At 40.5% G+C, this 20,703-nt stretch overlaps 1 protein-coding gene across 1 annotated transcript in view; it reads right to left on the reverse strand.

The window, feature by feature from the left end:
- FAF1 (Fas associated factor 1) overlaps nt 1–20,703 on the reverse strand; it is a 272,216-nt gene that overhangs the window by 17,534 nt on the left and 233,979 nt on the right. Inside the window, exons 16-18 of the mRNA XM_081143762.1 lie at nt 20,165–20,245; nt 19,078–19,155; nt 14,737–14,949 (exon numbers count right to left, since the gene is read on the reverse strand). Coding sequence (XP_080999888.1) covers nt 14,737–14,949; nt 19,078–19,155; nt 20,165–20,245 — 372 coding nt within the window. The remainder of the gene's footprint in view (nt 1–14,736; nt 14,950–19,077; nt 19,156–20,164; nt 20,246–20,703) is intronic.

Raw genomic sequence — 20,703 nt, forward strand, 5'->3', positions numbered from 1 at the left:
CTGTCTCTCCATGACTCATCTCCTTCAAAGCTGCCCCAGTCACTTCTAGGGACATTTTCTGGTGGTTGCCACTCTCACAATTTAAATCTCTTTTTCCTCTGTTAGAAAGCACCACCCAGACTTCCTCCCGGCATCTCAGACTCAGCAAATCCCCAAGTGAATCTACCTCCTCATCTGTCTTCCTTGGTTTCTGCACATGAACTATGATCTCTCTAGTCATTCATGTTGGAAAGCCTCTAAGTTACCTCTGACAACTCCTTGTTCCTACCGCCCCCACTTGGACATAGCTAGAAACCACCAAATTCCATTGATTCTTCCTTCCTCCTGATTTTGCTGCCTTCTCTTTAATCCCATTGCTGCCATCTTAGTTCATTTATTTGTTTTTTAAAAGTCTTTACTGAATTCAGAGAGAGGAAGGGAGAGGGAGAAGGAGAGAGAGATAGAAACTTCAATGATGAGAGACAGTCATTGATCGGCTGCCTCCTGCACGCCCCCTACTGGGGATTAAGCCCGAAACCTGGGCATGTGCCCTGACGAGGAATCGAACTGAGATCTCCCAGGTCATAGATCGATGCTCAACCACTAAGCCACACCAGCCAGGCGCCATCTTAGTTTAGATTCTCACAGCCTGCTGTCTTGTCTACTGCAATAGTCCTATTTGGTTTCCCTTTCCTAGGGTCTCTCTACTCTAATCCTTCCTGAAAAAAAATAACAAGTTTGAGGCAGTAGGGAAAAAGGTAGAAATGTGGAATCAAAAGACCTAGTTGGAGCCACTGCTCTGCAACTTATTAGCATGTAAGGCACATTTAATACTGGACTTTTTTGTCTCTTGAAACAAACAAACAAACAAACAAAAAGGATAAGGAAGGAGGAAGTGGGGAGGAAGAGGGGAGCTATCACCACCATTACCATCATACCAGTTACTATTATTAAATTCTTACTGTGTTAAATGCCGTACGTATTAAACATTTTACATTCATTCTTTCATTTAATGCTTACAAGGCTTTGAAGTAGGTATCATTACTTCCATTTTACCAAGAGATTAAGTAATCTCTCTAAAATCACTCAATGAAGAGCTGATCCAGAATTCAAAGCCAGGTCCATTTGATTTCACAGTCTTGGTATGCTCTTGTTTCAGGCTACAGTGCCTCTGAAATGTGATTTAAAAGAACAGGTAGTGTTAAATAAATCATCCTTACAGTGTTGATTTATATTTGCTTATAAGACAAGCAAGGAAAAATAAATACCAACAACTTCCCTTTTATTTTAAGTAGCCAGGTTGAGAAAGTATTCTCCTTGTGAGGAAAAGTGGCTGCAGCCTCAAGGACAACTGCAGGGGTCCTGAGCAGACCATTGCAGTTTTGGGGGCAAATTTACATAGAAGATGTTGGCACCCTAGAAAGGAAGACATGGCCACATCCAGGGACTGTGTTTACCTCAGGTTCTCTTGAAAATCTCCTTTGAAAACACAGGGTTATTATTAGAATTTTTCTGAAGCTACATTTAGCTTTTGTTATGAGTGAAGGTGAGAGGCAAAAATCAAATGCTTAGAAATTTCCCAGTTTATAGAGTTCAACTTACATATCCAGTAGTAAATCCCAGAAGTGAATTTGAGATGTCAATATCTTAAAAAATAAAATTATATGGCAGAGAAAAGTCAACATAGCAGGCTTAACAGCTATTCTTTTGAAAGGCTTGCTTACAAGGTTTGCCCTTGGCTGGCATTTGGGAACTTGGGTTTGAGGGGCAGGTGGGTTCCCACTATTCCCAGAATTTATAAGAGTGGCTCACTAAGCCTAAACAACAAAGTTTATGCTGAACATCTGCTTTCCTTCTGGGATTCTGTAATTCTGGTATGTGCCAGGCAAAGAGTACCTAAGTGATCAACCTCCAATAAAAACCTTGGGTACCGAGTCCCTAATAAGCTTCCTTAGTTGGCAATATTTCGCATGTGTTGCTTCAAATCATTGCTGGGGGAATTAGGCTCATCCTGTGTGATTCTACTTGGAGAGGACTATTGGAAGATTGTGCCTAGTTTCCCATGGACTTCACCTCATATGCCTTTTCTCTGTGCTCATTTTGTGTTGTATCCTTTTGCTATAATAAATCATAGCTATGGGTGTTACTCTACGCAGAGTCCTGTATGTTTTGCTAGGGAATCACTAAACCTTGGAGTGGTCTTGGGAACTCATCCCCACAGAGTTGGTGTCAGAAGTGGGATTGAAAAGAACAACCTGATCTGACTCATCAAATATGGTGAAAATACTGTTTGGGAAAAGAAAGAATGAAGGGGCAGGGTATGATGAAACTCTGGTGCCTGGATGGATATGGAGTCATTCATCCATGGTATGAAACAGCAGCTGAGCTGCTGTCTGTTGTGAGAGGTAAAAGTTACCTATGGGATTTTAAAATTATATATCCAATTCCAGGAGAGCTGAATTGCTGGCTAGCCAGACTGCTTTTAGCTGTAGTGGCTAAAGTGAGCCTTCTAATGCCTTTGGTTTTTGTTCTCTTCCAGGTGGCAATGCAAAAGATCCCCAAATTTCCAAAGGTGAGCTTTGAATGGGCCATAAATGTTAAAGTTGGTGCTGTTCTCTCCATCAAGTGGAAGGAAAAAAAAAAAAAGTTAAATCAGTCCCAGAGCTGAAGCACAATGTTAGATAAACCAGAGGGGGAAAAAAATGGAGAAAAACACTTCAGTCACTTTTTTCAGCTTAACTGTAGTCACCCCGGCAGCAGGGGTCAAGTACTGCTCCCTCCCCCACTTGCCTTGCATTCCAGCAGCCATCTTTCCCCCAGGAACTTTAATATTAACCTCGTAACTGCTAAATTACTGCTAGGTGTTTGAGAAAATATGCCATGAGGAAAAAAAGGGGGGAGGGAATTAAAAAAATAATAATGATTTTGTGTTTTGTGGTGGTTGTATCTGGATATGAAGTAAAAATTGATATAAAACATTATATGCTTCTAATTTCATAAATGCTAGAGGAATCATCCCAACCAAAGAAAGCTGCAAAGAAAAAGTGTTAGAACACAATTTCCTTGCTTTTTGCATCTGATGAATGAGTTAGAATTTAAACTCTATGAGTACTAGAAACAGAACAAGTCTCCAGAACTAATGATTTTTCCTTATTGGAGCCTTTGGAAAAACGGGGACGACATGAAAAAGAGAGGCCATTCCTGGATATATGCTTTGGGAATTTTAAAAAGCAGTTTTTAGTTTGTTAATGAGCTCTTATAAAATCAGATGTCTAATCTTTAGAGGCTGATGACTTTCCAGTGTCATGCATGTCTTTGAGTACATAAATTTGAACAAGACCAAAAGACTTAGAAAAGCCTTGATTGTCACCTGAATTTGGAATGCAGCTCCTGGCCCTGCAGCATCTTCGCTTTGCTGCTGCTGAAGAAAAGTTGCTGCCTTCTTTTGAAATCCTAACTCCATAGATCCTAACTGTCTGGACCTGGCTCTCAACTAAAACCTGTTACTGTCTCCTGTAAGTTGTTTCAGCATCAGAATGTGCTGTGCTGAAGCGAAAGCAAGTACAGGTCCAGGAACAGAACTTTGACTCTGGGACCACTGTAGATTTAGGACACCTCCCTGTGGGGCCTGAAACTGTGAAAACATCATGGATGCTGTCTGCACCATCTGGGTTACACAAAAAAGCCCACAGGAAAGAATTTGTTTTTTCATGGGTCATCTAAAATCAAGCTGCTGATTAGCTCTGATTTGATACAGAGACTGACTGCATTCTTAATTTGTGATTACTGCCAAAAGCTCTAAGTCAGGAGAGGACACATCACAAGGAGAGTGACCTTTCTGCCCATTCCTTACAGATAGACTCTTGCCTTCCTTCAGGGGATGTCTCACTGTTGTTAACTTGTGTTTCACTTCCTATATTAGTTGCAGTTTGCAACTATAAATAGCTTGACTACTTCTCTCACCCTTCTCCTGGTACATACACCTTAGAAAAACAGCTGAGTTACTATATACTGCTGTTCTCAAAAAGGGACTAATCTTTTCTAGGCTACTCACTGGATAAATGAACAGGATGAAAGGGGTAGGAGGTTATGAACTCATTTTGAAAAAATTTTTTATTTCAAAATTTTGTCCTAACCAATTCATAAACATGATGTGTCTTTCTGTTTAAGTTGTATAAAACTAAGTTTTTTATAAAAATCTTTTGTCCCTTTTACAAATACAATTCTTCCAGAAAAAAGGTCTGAGAGTAAGGAACAATAAAAAAAAGAAAAATTATGATGCTAAATAGGACACACTGATTTTGTAACAAAGAAGAAAAACAATACAAACAAAACAAAATTCTGGCACCTGGGAAAATGCAAGGGAGGAAGGAAGGCATAAAAGACCTTTGCTTTTCAAAACTGTTCCTGGAAACTTTCACTTCCCCCAGAAGGAAAAGCCCCCATGCTGCCTTTCCAAGCTGCTGTGAATGCTTTGAATTCAAACTGACCACTGAGTCTGCAATCACACTTGACAGTGGTGACTATGAGATGGCCTGAGCTCCTACGCTTCCATACAGAACACCTCCAGATTCATGACGTGAACGGACTAGTGTCATGGACAAGCAAAAACGAAGACTGACTGCCCTAGGCAATCCCTCTGAAACCAAGGGCTCAACTAACAGAATGAGAATTTACTGGAGGGTGGTAGGACAGGGAGCCCGACTAATGTATGTCCTACTTGGGGTGCTCTAACAATTGGTAACTTTATTCCCAAGGGTAGCATGTGTGCCCTCCGGAATTGTATTTCTTGTGTTTACCCTGACATAGTGATACTGCCTCAGCCCTGGAAGGCGTTCAGGCAGCTTCAACTTAGCCAGGTTATGCTATGCTGGAATTGATGCCTTGGGCCAGGTTAAAGAAAAAGTTAATACAGGAACTTAAGGAGGAAGTCAACTGGATTTCTAAGATAGACCTTAATGGTTAATGGAATTTGTTTTAACTGTTTAAATCCAGGATCCCTAAAAAGCATAACTGACACCAATACTGCAGGTGTTATCACCCTGCATGTAGGGTCCGTCCCACTGAATATAATTTTTTCTGTAAGGATGTCTTGGTTAGGAGCAAGGAAGGTGAAATGGCAACTGACATGGCGTCAGGTTCAGGAGTACTATGGGGTGGAGGAGGTGTTAAAGAATTGAGGGGACTTACTCTGGCCTGTTCCAGTTCAAGGGGCAGCTGCTGCTTGGGCCCTACCTACTATAATCCTGAGGGTGATGCCACCCAGGGGAACTAGACCTTCTGAGTCAACAGAGAGAAGGCAGAAAAGTGGGTTTATGTGTGTAATTTCCTGATTTTTAAATGATGCTTCCAGTTTTTAAAAATACCATGTAGACACTGAATCTAAGATGCCACTGACTGTAAGACATTCTGATATTTAATAAATTACTACTACTAAAAAAAAAAAAAAAAAAGCAAAGGGAGGATGATCTGCACAGAAAAGAGTTAACTTAGCAGGCCTGACTGCTATTCTTTAAAAGGCTTGCTTAAAAGGTTGGCCTTTGGCTGGCGTCTGGGAACTTGGTTTTCGAGAGGGTTCCCACTATTCCCAGAACTGATAAGAGTGGCTCTCTAAGCCTAAACTGTGCAAACAACAAAGTTTATGCTGAACATCTGCTTTCCTTCTGGGATTCTGGAATTTTGGTATGTGCCAGGCAAATGGTACCTACTTTAGTGATCAGCCCACATTAAAAACCCTGGACACTGAGTCTCTATAATAAGTTTCCCTGCTTGGCAACTTTTCACATGTTGTCTCAAACCATTGCTGGGAATTAAGCTCACCCAGTGTGATTCTACTGGGAGAGGACCCTTAGAAGCTTGTGCCTGGTTTCCCCTGGACTCTGCCCCATGTGCCTTTTCTCTATGCTGATTTTGCTTTGTATCTTTTTGCTCTAGTAAATCATGGCCATGAGTATTACTACCTGCTCAGGCCTGTGAGTCCTACTAGGAAATCATCAAAACTGGAAGTGGTCTTAGGGACCCCTTAACACATTATATAAAAAAGTGTTCTGTTTAGGATAAAAAGCGTAGACGTTGGAATTGTCTTCAAATTGTCTTATTTGTAAAATGGGGCTACTATCTATACCTCAGGGTTTGTATAAAGATTAAATGAGAGGATACTTTCTAAAGTGTCTAGCACAGAGTGGGATATTAATAATTAATTTCTTTGTATGGCTGAAAGCTCAAAAAGGCTATAAGAACCGAAGAGTTAACCAAATTAGCTACAAAAACTTCAAAGAAAACTTTCACATCAGACAGCCACACACTTATGGACCCAATTCATCTTGAAACAGCACAAAACTGCACCATGGTTGTAGAAAGAGTAACCTGGAGGGAGGCGAGAATATGCTTCCTTAAAGAGAAGTGTGACTGACAGTGAGGAGTATGGTTTCATCCTGCCCACAGTGCCCTGCCCAGGGGCATGTCTCGTTAGTGAGCTGTGTGATTCCTTCTCAGCACTAGGTCCACATATCTTTCACATGTCCCAAGTACCTACCATGTGTCATGTACTTGCCCTCAAATCATCTCACTTAGTTCTTACAACTCCTTGCACAAGGCTACTGTTACCTGCCTTTAAGATGAAGGAAGCAGTTCAGAGAGGTTATGCGACTCGTCCGAGGTCCACCTGATAACTGGTTCCTTATATCATATCATCGTGCTGTCTCCCTGTCATGACCACTAATGCTCAGAACACATTTTTCTTGCCCTGGGAGTACTGCAGTAAATAGTGGACTTTCTTCTAAGGAAGGGTCTACTATAACACAAGTGACAAAGGGCAGGCCATATTAAGAATGAGGAATGTGTCTAAAAACTTATTTTTTAAAAGCTAGAAACAGGTCAAATACAGTGACTTGCTGGAGAAGGGTAAAAAACTCAGCACTACTAAATCAAATGGCATGGCCCTCTGCCATTTACAAAGTGTTCTCATGATCACTTTTGATCTTATCATCACAAAATATCTGTGAGGACACACTGACATGATACTCACTTGACAGATGAAGTAACTGAAATACAGAAAAAGAAGGTACTCGGTTTAACTCAACAAACAGAAGGAAGTGCCAGCGTTAGAACAAATGTCTTCCTGATGCCAAGTATGGAGAGAACAGGAGAAGCTATGGAACCATCGATAGGAGATTAGTCAAAGAACATGTATGTGTAGCCCATGGACACAGACAACAGTGTGGTGATGGCCAAGGGGGGTGGGCTGGGTGGAAGTGGGCAAAAAGGGGGAAAATGGGAGACATCTATAATACTGTCAACAATAAAAATGAAAAGAAATACTTAGCCCAGGTGTTAGTAGAATACATAGAAGCATTTCTCTAATCTTGCTCTTCCTGGCTGCATTTTTATCAACCTCATTTTAAGTATTGCAATATCCCTTGCCATTCTTCTGGCTTCAGGCTTTCCCCATGTAAGTTCCCCTTTCCAGGCTGCCAGTGAGATATAACAGAAAGAATCAGCACCTTTATATTTAATTTTTACTTCTTGGTTACATGGTCTTGGGCAAAACACTTAACTTACAGTTTTAGCTTCTGTATCTGTAAAATGGAAATAATATTTGCCTGGTATAATAGATTTTGGACATGAGTTAGAAATCTTCTTTGTGCCTTTTTTTTCAGCTATAAAGTAAGGATAATACTGATCTCATAGGGTTGTTACAGGGATTCAATTAGATGATACTTGTAAAGTGCACAGCGTGGTTACCTGACACAGTGGGAACTCAATACATGTTAGACAGCATTATTATTTCTTCACAGGTTATTTTTTTGCTTCATTCATTTATCAAATATTTACTGAGCTTCAACTAAGTTCCAGGTACTGCTCTTAGTGCCAGGTATACAGCACAGAACATGTAAGGTTCCCGACTTCAAAAAGCTTTCATTATAGGTGGCAGCCAATAAATAACTAAATATCTGTTATGTCAGATGGTGATCAGTTCAGTGGAGAAAAAGAAAGCAGGGTAAGAGGCACAGGAGTTGCCAGTCTGGCAGGGTGGGGAAAGTGGGGGCAGGGAGGAGGGAAGGAAAACTTATTTTATGAGTTGGTCAGAAAAGGCCTCCGTGAAAAGGCACTATTTGAGCAGAGACCTGAAGGAAGTAAGGGCATGAGCAATATAGATATCTAGAGGAAGAAAGTTTAAGTGCAAGGCTAGGAGATGGGAAAATGTTTCGCGGTGTTTCAAAAATAGCAAGGGATACCAGGGTGACTGGATAAGACTGAGCGGTGTCAGAGAAATGCCAGATGGGGCGCCATTACAGGGTTTTGAGAAGAGAAAGTGACATGAACGGCCTTATTTTTTTAAAAAAATCATTTTGACTATTTTTTTTAGAAAAAGAGACTAAAGGGTGGGGGTGCGTGCATGGAGGCAGAATGGCCAGTTATGACACCATTACAATAATCTGGACAAGAGATTACAGTTGCTTGGACTAGGGCCTAGTTGTCCTGGCTGCTGCAGAATGTTCTGTCTTTATCAGCCCATCAAAAATCTTATCCACATCAAAGGTTTGTGGAAGCAATGAGAAGTAGGTTCTGGGTATATTTTGAAGGTAAAACCAACAGAACTTGCCCTAGCCGGTTTGCTCAGTGGTTAGGGCGTCGGCCCACTGACTGAAGAGTACTGGGTTTGATTCCTGCTAAGGGCAGGCTCAATCCTGGCCCCAGTCAGGGCGTGTGAGAGAGGCAACCAATCGATGTGTCTCTCACATCAATGTTTCTCTCTCTCTCTCCCTTTCCACTCTCTCTGAAAAGCAATGGAAAAAATATCCTCAGGTGAGGATTAAAAAACCCAAAACAACAGCAAAAAAACCCAACAGGATTTGCTTGTGAGTTGGATAGAGAAATGAAAGAGAAGTCAGGGATGATTCCAAGGTTTCTAACCTAAACAAAAAAATGAGGCTGCCATTTAATGAGATGAGGAAGACTATGGAGGAGTGGTTTCGGGGAGGGTAGGAATCAATAGTTCAGTTTTGACATGTTTGAGATGCCGGTTAGACATAAAGTGGAGATGATGAGTAGGCAATTGTATGTATAGATGCCTGCAGTTAGGAGAGAGCTTGGGCTAGAGATATACGTTTGGAGTTGTAACCATATGTATGACATTTAAAGCCATAAGACTGAGTGCGATCACCAAGATAATGACAGAGAAGAGATCAGGGGACTGACATTTACTGAGCACCAGTGAATTTACTGAGTGCCAGGTAATGTGAATTTGTAAATCATGGAGTACTGTATGGGTAATTATTCCTACTTGAAGATAATGGCCATGTCATTCCTTTGCTCAACAAACTTTACATGGAACAAAGCCAAGCTTCCTTGGCTGGCATTCTAGATTTCATACAATCCCCCTTCAGCCTTTTCTCAGAACTTTGCTATACAAATCTCATATTTCAACCAATGTGATCTACATTCCACCATCTAGCCATGCCTTGAACATTCCAACATGCTTCTTTCCTCAAGCTGTCCAGCTGCTAGATAATGTTCTATCTTTATCAGCCACCAAAAATCCTATCTATCTCAAAGTTTTGTTCACTTGCTATCTCCTATTTACAAAGTTTTTCTTGGTCACCCAGGCCAGCAGGGATCTTTGCCAACTCTAATATCTATTGCCCTTTTTGTCTGACTTCTCTTAGGACCCATGAACTGCACTATGAGGATTATTTGCATGAGAGGCCAGGGTAGTCTCAGAGGCAACGACCAACCCTTCTTTCTTAGCACTTGGCACAGTGCTGGAGAAATTAAAGATTGCTGGATAAACAGAGTGTGAAATGCAACTAAATTATACATTTTACCTACATTTGGTTGTGGCCTAGGAACAGAAATCACAAAGACAATATGAAGAAATCAGAGATGATGAAATCTTCCCAAATGTACAAAACTGAGCTTCATTTCATTTGCACAGTTGTAGGTGGAACTTCTCTGAGTGACATGTATATGAATAGACAAAAGAAAAAACCCAGAGGAGGCAGGAAAGGAAAGAACCACGGGATAGAAAATGAGGAGGAAGAAAGAGCGGAACGAAGAAGGGGATAAAAAGGGTACAACGGGACTGGAAAGAAGGAGGGGAGGGCAGGAAAAGGAAGAAGGTTGGGGTGCTGAACTCACACTGAGTGGCGTTCGGCCGCTGTAGGTCTAGAGGAGAACTGGGGGGCTGGCAGGGGGCCCTAACTCTGGATCCTAGGCAGGGTGAGTAGTACTGGGGGCCAGTGCCATTCCTTAGCTTTTAGGACTCAGCTATTCACTACCAACTACCTTGCAATGCCCAAGCAAGGCAAATAGGCTGCTGATGTTCACATGGCTCTAACATACCCAAGAGGCAGAGGGGAGTGACTGAACTCAGGGAGTGAATACTATGTCTTTTCTCAGTAACTCTTACTAGCAAAATGGAGAACAAAGTAACAAAAACACAAATAACCCAATGTTCTCGGCATCCTGACAATCAGTTTTTCTGGGGAAGGCCTGTGTCTACTGCTATTTGGGTTGCTGCACGGTGCTCAGTTCAGTAGTATACCCCCTGGACATACAGTAAATAGTTGGACAGCTGGGAAATCTTAACATGAAGTATTGTTTTGGTTGGGGGCGGAGGCACAGGACAGGTCCTTTGGTGAGAAACCAGTCTCTGCTTTGTGGAGAAAAGGCTGGAGACACAATAAGACTCCTAGAGTTAAGTCTTATGTTATTTGTTATTAAAGAGGTGAGGTCTTAAGATGTGCTTTTTAACAGTCTTTAGTTTAGCTGTAATTTAAGATGACTTTTACAAATTAGATCCTAATCCTTGCAGACACAGATGGCTGTTACAGAATAGCCTTGCAAAAACACTAGTCATTTGACTTGAAAAAGCATTCAGAGAAGGGTGAAGGGCCATTAACTCTCACCCTACCCCTGGCTCTAGGAGGTCTAACGAGTCCTGGGTGGGCTTTCTGGGTTTAGGTTTGGGTCTGGAATCTGGGTGGGCCTAGAGCATCTGTTCTTATTTGGAACAACCTCTCTAGTTCACCCTGGAATCAGAGCTTTAGGATCAGACCTGAGGTCATTAACATTCAACAACAGTAACTGAATGCTTATGGGTGAGGCACCGTGCAGGACCAGGGGAGATAGACATGAAGAGGATATGGACAGTGTCTGTAAACAATAGGACAAGTGCTATGAGAGAGGAATGTACAAACTGCAATGGGTACATAGGTGAAGAGCTTGGGAGAAGGGGAGGTCTTCCCAGAGAGGATGACATTTCAGCTGCACATTAAATGACGAGTTCCAACAGGCCAGGAAAAGCGGGAAGGGTGGATATTCAAGGGAGGGGGAACAGAATATAAAAAAGCACATGGGCATGAGAGCCTCATGTGTCTTTAGTGAATACTGAGCAATCTCCTATCTCCTGGTAATGGAAATAAGCAATGGAAATAAGCAGGATTTAAGGTGGGAGAGGGAGGTATGAACCAGATTGTAGAGTTTTTTGAAACATTCTAAGGGGTCTGTACTTATCCTAGCGCAGTAGGGAGCTACTAAATTTTTTAAACAAGAAAGGAATTGATCAGTGGGATTTTTAAAAAACCCCACTGTATAGCAGATAATTTCAGGTTGACCAAAAACCATAAAATGGACCTGTGATGGATACTGGGAAGCTCTTAATTTTTTCCTATAGGAAGAAAACTTTGGTTAGAATTTTCCTCTGGGCAACTGGGCCAAACTTAATCTAAACTGCCGTTGGGATGGCAATGGAGGTAGAAATGGGGCCAGGAGTGAAAGGGACACTGGGAGACTAGACTGGTAACCAGATTGAGTAGTGTTCTTCAGCAGTGTAACAACGTGTGCATGACTGCAATCTAAATAAGAGTAAATTTTCTCTATAACTAAGTGACTGATCCTCTAGTGAGGGCTAATCCATACTGACACTTAACAGTCTGCACCGAAGAGGCTGAATTCTTGGTAAGTAGAGTTCAAGGCAAGCAGGTAGCAGGCCCAACAACCCTCTGCATTTCACTTTACAGTTCCCCTACTTTCTAGAGTCCACATTTTACCCTGTGGGAAGATGTCATTAACGCTGATCAAAAAACCAAGATCCTTTAAAGAGTCTGCTCCTCCCACACTACCCCCAAAAGTAAGGTTTAAAAATTATTTTGAAAGAAAAGAAAGTTTGATTTTAAAAGCCAGAAGGTCTTTAGGCTCTATATTTTCTAGTACTTCCACTTTACAGATGAGGCACAGAGGGGAGTGAAAATAATCAAGGGCTGGGATCTTCAATTTCTCGTCTTGAGAAGAAAAAACTTAGTAACTGTATGGTGACGAATGTTAACTAGACTTACTGTGGTGATCATTTCTCAGGGTACACAAATATCCAATCATGCTGTACACCTGAAACTAATATAAAGTTATATGTCAACTGTACCTCAATTAAAAAACAAAACAAAACAAGGGTTGGGAAGAGCTAATTTAGCTCCTGTTTTGTAAGTTCTCCAAGGTGAGAAGTTCAGCATAGAACATAAGGCTAATTTTGAACCCGTTACTAGTAGCTCTTTTCTAAGCTTCACACAGTTAGAGTTTAGCTACAGTGAGGTACTTGGTTAAGGTACTTGGACGTGCGGTTCACAGCATGTGCACACGTGCTCCCTTGTGCGTGACTGTGCATAATATAGTATATGAATTAAGAGGAAGAGTTCGGAGCAACAGGCAGAGCTAGTGAGAGGGGACAATGGTCAGCACCTGGGGTCCACTCTAGTCTCCTTGATTTAGACATAAGAGGTAGACTCATTCTACCTAGGGGATTTGAGGCTGCATGGCAGAGCTAAACATACTGCTGGTTTCTGTCTCTATCCTATAAATCTGACAGCCAATGTGAGGGACTACGATGAACATTAAACAAATTCTTGGGTTTTGTGTGTTAAAGTCCAGGTTACTAAACCTCATATTACTCGACCATAACAGAATCACAGAATATTAAGACTTACTATGTATCTTAAAGGTGACCTAGTCCAAGTCTCATCCCATATAAAGTAGGAACACCAAGAATGAATCCTTCTCCAATATATATCCATTATTGCTGAAAAGGGATCACTCACTAGTGTTGGGTTATCTCCAATGATAGAAAAATCACTACCTTACAACACAGGATAGTCCTCTCTTAGAAAATACTTTCTTACAGGACACTTTCTTGCCTCCTATAACTTTCAACTGATTGGTCCCACTTCTGTTCTTGGAGCCTCAAAGTCAGATCCCTTTTCCATGGTGGGCCTTCAATTAGCTGAAGACAACAATCGGTCTCCTGTAGCCTTTCCTTCTCTAGAGGCAATGTTACTCAAATGACAAAATTTCCATTTCCCTCACCTTCCTATCAGCCCTGCTCTAGACATGTTCCTGTTTCTTCTGGTTTCGGCATGGAGTCTAAGGACTCTTTCAGGGGTAGTTTATCTTAGTATAGGGCTGAATAGGACCATCAATTTATCCTCTTGTTGGGATTATAAGATTATACCTCTTATAATATATAAGAGGTATATAAATATATAGCTAGCTAAAAATATAGCTAGCTTTTTGTTGGCAGCCAAAACGCATTACTAATGTATAGTCAGCTTAATTCAACCATCATCTCTGCTAAAGCATGGTCTTTCTATCCCAAACTTGAGAAACTGATTTTCTAAACCTAATGCAGTAATCTCTCTTTCTATATTTCTATAATATTTCTCTAGTTCATTTTTGTCTATTGTTTTAGTATTTTAAGGTTTTCTTGATTCTTATTTTCCATAATGCAAAAATCTGCCAAAGTCTTCATTTAAGTTGTTAATAAGCATGGTGAGTAATAAAGGATTAAATATTTTAAAAAACCTCCAGGGAAAAGGCAGTCTCTTAGTCAACTCTTTCTGGACCACCATTTAATCAGCAATGAATCCACCTAACTGTAGATTTATCTCTCTACTTTGCCTCAGAATACTATGAGAAACTATTAGGAATCTTGCTGAGCCCTGGCCGGTGTGGCTCAATGGTGAGAGCATCAGCCTGCACACCAAAAGGTCGTGGGTTCAATTCCTGGTCAAGGACATGTACCTGGGTTGTGGGTTCGCCCCCCATACCTGGTCAGGGTTTGTGCGGGAGGCAATCAAAACATCGCAACCAGAACACTACCAAAACATCGTAACCAGAACACTGATGTGTCTCTTTCACATCAATGTTTCTCTCTCTCCCTGCCTCCCCCTCTCCCTTCCTTCCTTCTACTCTCTCTGAAAAGCAATGAAAAAATATCCTCATGTGATGATTAACAATAAATAAATAAATAAATAAATAGACTCTTGCTGAAATGCAGATACACAGTGAATATAGGTTACCCTCCCTGACTTCCCAGGCTAATAATATGACTCATTCTTAGTAAACTTATAATCACTCACCTTGATCTGTTAAGCTCTTAAGCACACAATTTGCAGGTCTATTCTGAGGTTTACAGAGATGAGATCTTGGGAAAGCCTGTATGAATGCTGAAACAGGGGAACTAGCTAGGAAAAAACATACCTAGTATCTAAATTCTAGCATAGGCTACTGGGCATGTCTGCCAGCCTAGGAGGCATACCTTTCACAAAGGCTGAGGAAAGAATGGTGTGCAGGACAAAGAAGGAGCGATGAGTGTGCGGTCTTGTAGCGGGCTGTACCATGGGGCTTTCCTTGGACTACTTTGTCGGGCCCTAATGATGGGATATCTCCTATCTGGACAGACTTCCCAAGATAGGCATAGGAACTCACGTCTCTCCTAGGAAAGGTGCTCAGTAACTTGAACTCATCCCATGGAAATCCTTTGGAAGCTACAAAATCAAAGACAATCTGGAGCTTATTGCTGGCCAGGAAACGCCGCTCGAGGAACTCTCCACTGGGGGTCCGGATCCGCAGTTTGCTCACGGGCTCAGCATCTTCTTTTGGCTCTGGAGGCAGGGCCTGCTCTAAGGACAGCCGAATGGCCTAAGGAGAGCAAAAACCAGATGTTAAACTTTATAATAGGAGAGACTGTGAGGAGTAGGGCAGAGAGAGATCAGAAACAAGCTGCTACTTTCTAGAAACTCATCAAAAAGTGTTGCCCATTTATTAACCAAATCTAATATTTGAATAATAGAATCATGTGCTTTTCATTTTTTACTATTAGCCCAGCAATTTTCAACCTTTTTCATCTCACAGCACATATAAATTAATTACTCAAATTCTGAGGCACATCAAAAAATTGATCTTTTACTGATCTGACAAAAAATAGGTATAATGTTGATTGATTTACAAAAATAATAATAGTAACTGCCTGCCTTTTTGCTCCAAAGTGATTTATTAAAAAAATCAGGTGCCTATTCTTGTATATAAGGAACAAAGAATTAACCAATCAGATGCAACCTTATTATGCGATGTGACAAATAAGATGCAACTCCATATGACCTATATATTTATGGTTCAAGTCAGAGCATTTATACTGGATGGCTACTGTTGTGTTGGCTGTTGTCATTTTTTTATTTGACAATCTCAGGGAAATAAGGTCCGTGCCCGTAACTAAATAGTCAGGTATTGCATGTTTTAATAATTCTTGCAGCACACTGGTTAAAAATTGCCATATTAGCCCAAGAAACAAATAATTAAAATAAATCCCACCTTGATGACACATATTATTAAATTGAAAGGTAACTCCATAGGAAAAAAATGCAGATAAAAAACTGTATTTGTTGAGCAAGCCAAACTGAAGTTTAATAATAGTGTTTACTAAGGCTGCTATTCGAGTATAGGTGTCCCTTATATCATTGTTTTTCAACAATGTTTACTTATATGAGGCCTTTGCTTTTAGCCAGTGTATTTCAAACTGAGCTACTGATAGTTTTTTTCTGCCAACTTACCCAATATCTCTTCATTGTTTCCCACATTGGACCAGTGGTGTGGGATATCTGAGGTCTGTTTTCATTCTGGGGAAAAGCCCGGGAGATGGGGTACACTGAGGAGCAGACATTGTCTGCACAATGAATGGGGTAATGAGCTACTGTTGTTTATCCTTCTGTAATATAATTGGTTGGGTTCAGACAATAATGTAGCATCTGTTGTTATATTGTGCATGGAAATGTCAAAACAGAAAGCAAGCAGACAGGTGGATTAAGGGGAGAACAGCGGGAGAAACCAGGAAATATCATGTTAAGTTCTGGTTTAAAGTAGGTGCAAAGGGACTAATGATGGCACCAAAAGCGCCTGTCCTCTGCTGAGCACAGCACTGAAGCATGAGGTTCGATGCTAGGAACTTACTGAGTGCTGGCAACGGGCAGCACTTGCTAGGTGTTTTATAAACATTACTGCATGTTATGCAAGAACCTTTGTGAGGAAGATGTTATTGGCTCTATATCTTACGAGAGGTACCTGAAATTCCCAAAGACTGTTGTATGCCTAATGGCCAGGATTTGAACCTCTGTCACACCCAAAGCCTATTTCCTAATCATGTATTACATTTAAAGTTTTTTAAACTTCAGTGTTAAAAGTCAAGATAGTGATTAACTTTGAGAAGGTAATTCTCAGGAAGGGGCAAAAAGACTTCTGAGATGCTTGATCAGGGTGCTAGTTATAGAGGCATGTTCCCTTTCTGAAAATTTATCAAGTTGCACACTTAACATTTATACACTTTTTCATATGAATGTTATAGTTCAATAAAAACTTTAAAACAATGACAAAATACAGGACTTTGAACAAAAGATAAAGCTTTATGCAGTATAACTAGCTCGCTGAAAATACAGCGTTAAGGTAAATGATCATATTTCTTAACTACAATTCAGATGTATGACCTTTGGGCTGCAGTGGATATGAGAAACAGTCTGTAGATTGTGATTTGGATGCCATAAGACTAGAATTTCTAGTCTATTTTAATGGTTCATGAAAGTAACAGTAGAATACTTCAAATTGACTATCTAAAAAATTATGGATATACGGTCTCTGTAATTATGAGGTGTATTTATGTACTGGCAGCTACCTTATTAAGTTGTTGTAGACACTCAATAAGATAAGGTCTGTAAAGTGCTCAGCACAGAGTTTAGCACATATTAATTGCACAATAGATAGTGATAATGATGACAGCAGAGAGGATTATCCTATGGCCCAGGCTGTAGTGGTGTTATTTTTATGCGCCAAGAAGTAACGCACATAAGGTAAAGACACAAATTATAAACAGCAATTTTACTTTAATAACCTATTCATGGTCCCACCTCCATTCTTGGAGAGGCTCCCTTCCCCCCATGCCCATCCTCTCACATGTTTACAGCCGGAACATATCTACTGAGGTACACCAAAGGATGTTTATGGAGCCTCCTATGAGAGGACAGGCTTTATCTATATTTGAAAGAGAGAAAATTTCAGCCCAGGGTAAATGAGGTAAATCATCAGGAGAAAGTACATATGCTCCCAAGCTCTAGATCCACAACATTATACCTGACATTTAGCAAGTATATGGTTGAAGATATGCTATTAAGAGAGAAGCCTGTGTAAAAGAACATGAAAAAGCAAAAGTCCTAAATTTTTAAACTGTATTTCTTGAAAGAGGCTTAAAGCATAGTAACAGACCTCTCTTTTATGTAAACTTTTGTGAAACTTTGCATACATGATTCCTATAGATACGTACAGTGACATATGGCCTTTACTGGAATGGAGCATGAGCTTTGCAGTCAGAAAGACTGAGGTGAGAATCTTAGTGGTTCCCATTTCTATGTGTGACTTCTCAAATGAGCTTTAGTTTTTCTCACTTGTAGAGAAACCTCTAACCTTATAGCTTGGTTTAACGGTCAATGAGTAAACAAAAAAAAAGCAGCTAGTGGAGCACTTGAGATACAGGTGATGCTCAACAAAATATTTTCTATCTTCTATAACTAAGAGCCCTCAGCATACAGAGACTTGGGTTTGTCAGGCATAGTGTCTTGCACATACATGACAGGCACTCAGTAAGTGTTTGAACATGAGTAAACTCTGATTTCTAAACAGTAAAATATTACACATATTTGAATAGCGGGCTCAAATATCACTTCTTCTACAGTGTTGTCTGATTCTCAAAGCTGTAACTGATTTTTACTTTGCCCTTGAACTCCTTAAGTATTTTGCTTTTACTTCTCATGTTATTTTGCACATTTTTCCTTGACTTGCTGTTACTTGTAGACAGTTTGCATCTTCTCTATAAGATGTAATCTTTTCTGGCAGGCAGAAAATGTTTTATTATCCTTTGTTTATCTTTCAGTGCTCAGCACAGTTCTTACTCAAAAAACATTAGTTGAGTAAGTACGAGGTGGCATCCTCTGACTGAGAATGGTGACTAATGGAGATTTCCTCAGCTCAAGTTAGGGCTCTCCAGGCCTTTCCATCACTTGTTAGATGGCTTGGCTTCCTCTTTTTATAAGTAAATCTTGCTATTAGTACCATGTCTAGAAAAACGTTCTTTTTTGTGAAGCCACCCTAGGAAGTGATTTGACACCACTTCTCTTTGTTTTCACTGCGCTTAAGGCAAACCTCTACAATAACGTTACATGTAGTAGTGTAATTCTATTTTTACAAGACTAGGAACTCCTGGATGGGAGGACCCATGTCTGCATGCCTATCCCCTGACAGACTGTGGGCACACATCAAATATTAAAAAAAAAAAAATTGCAAAATGAGTGAATGAAAAAATCTCTACAGTTATGGACATGACATGAACTCAGGGGTGAAAAAAATCAGCCAAGCCAAAAGGATTTCCCAAATTTAGGGGCCCAGTGCAAGAGGTTGCGGAAGTAACTCAGTCTTTTACTGGGTAAAGTGAAGCCTGGGCAAATGGCTGAAAATACAATCTTTGTATTTTTGAGGTGAGACAATATCCAGGAAGAAAAGGAGTATTTGTCAGGCAAGAAGAGGGGAAAGGAATTGAAAAGAAGACAAAACTATGAATCTAGTCTAAGGTCAAGTTTTCTAAGAGTTTCATATAACAGATTAGTAAAGGTTAAGATTTTCCATAGTAAAATGAGTCTGGGAAAAGTTCTAAGAACTACTAACAGCCTCAGTATCAAATGCAGAGGAAACAAACCTAGCTTTTGAGTAACATTTTTAAAAGGTATGCCCTACCTCACGTTCCTCTTCTTGTTCTTTGCGAATCTGTTCCAAACGAAACTGTTCTGCCATCTCTCTCTCATGAGCTTCCCTCTGTTGATAAAAGAGAAGGGGAGCCAGCACTCAATAAACACTGATTTACTTTAAGGAAAAAGAAAGGAAAGGGGAAAACAGAGCTCATTCCCAGCATGACCCAGAGGTGCACTGTGGTAATGGAAATATTTCTCTCTGAAACAATAAAAAAAATGAAAGCAACAACAAAGCATAGCTCCCTGTGCATGTTGGGTTCCTATTCAAATACCTAGCTCTGGGTAGTGTTGCATTCAACAGAACCTTCCTCTGGTCTTCCTTTCTAGTCTTTCCTGCTACGTTTCCTTTACCCAAATATCAAGCCCTATCCTTGTCGGCCTCTATCGTGCACCCCTTGCTTTCTGGCCCCTTGTTGTTAGCATGTATTACTTTTCCTCTCCCACCCCTCTTTATCCAGTTCACATACATAGCCTCTTCTATGAAACTCTCCCCCATCCATTCCCACTCCTTGGCTTTCCAAAACAAAAAAACCCCAAAACCTTTCCACTGCTCTCCTGTTCACTGAACTCCCACAGGACCCAGTGCTTCCCGCACAACATTTAGGAGCCTAGCCTAAGTGTTACAGCTCCCTGTGCTCTTGACTTAAGCTAATCCATACCAGAGTTTTGAGAGCAGAAACTGTGGCTTATTCATTTTACCCTCCTTCAATGCATGGTACAGAAGCAGGTGCTCAAAAAGCATTAAATCTCAACCCTGACTGCACATTAGAATCACCTGAAAAGCTTTTTAAAAATTGCTAGGTTGGACCCTAGACTAAAAATCAAATAAAGAGATAGTAGACCCATTTTTGTTTTCATTTTTATTATTCCCAACAAACTTTATCTTGTCAAAATGAACCATACTTTAAGGACCCAGGGGTAGAGCTATATTCTTTCTGTTACTTGAATCTAGCTTTCCCCATTGCAAACCCAACATTCTTGGGGATCAAAGTGACAAAAGGGCTGGCACTTAAGTAATGAAAGACCATTTTGGATTGAGTTCTTTATCCCAGAAGTCCCTTGACCAAACCTACCTTTGCCCTGTCAGCCTCAAGTGAAAGGCGATAGGCCTCATCTTGCTCTCTCTTCACATTTTCTCTGGCTTCACGTTCATCCTTAAAAGGAAAAGATTCAAATGTGTTTTACCATACTACTTTTTAAAAGGAAAAAAACCCGACAATTCCCTTGTTTTACTCATGTGTGAATTTACTGTAAGTAAACAAGACACTTTTAAGGTGCATAAAAGATAAATAAGCAAACAAACAATAAGATGAGCAGAACGGTATATAGTGAAATTTAGAATGTCTGAAGCCTAGCTCTCTACCACCTACAAACTGTGTGACCTTGGTCAAATTATTTAACCTTTCTAGGTCTCAGTTCCCTCAACTATGAAATAAAACTAGTATTTGTCTCATAGGGTTGTTGTGAGAATTAAATGCAATGATACATAAACTGTCTGGCAAAGCACCTGACAGTTCATTTTCACAATGATCAGATCCCTTTGCTTTCCTCCTGATTCTTCTAAGATAAACTTGGAGATGGTCAGCACTGGGGCTAAAAGACTGGGAGAGAG

Source organism: Miniopterus schreibersii, assembly GCF_964146895.1.
Source record: "Miniopterus schreibersii genome assembly, chromosome: 8".
NCBI classification, from domain to species: Eukaryota; Metazoa; Chordata; class Mammalia; order Chiroptera; family Miniopteridae; genus Miniopterus; species Miniopterus schreibersii.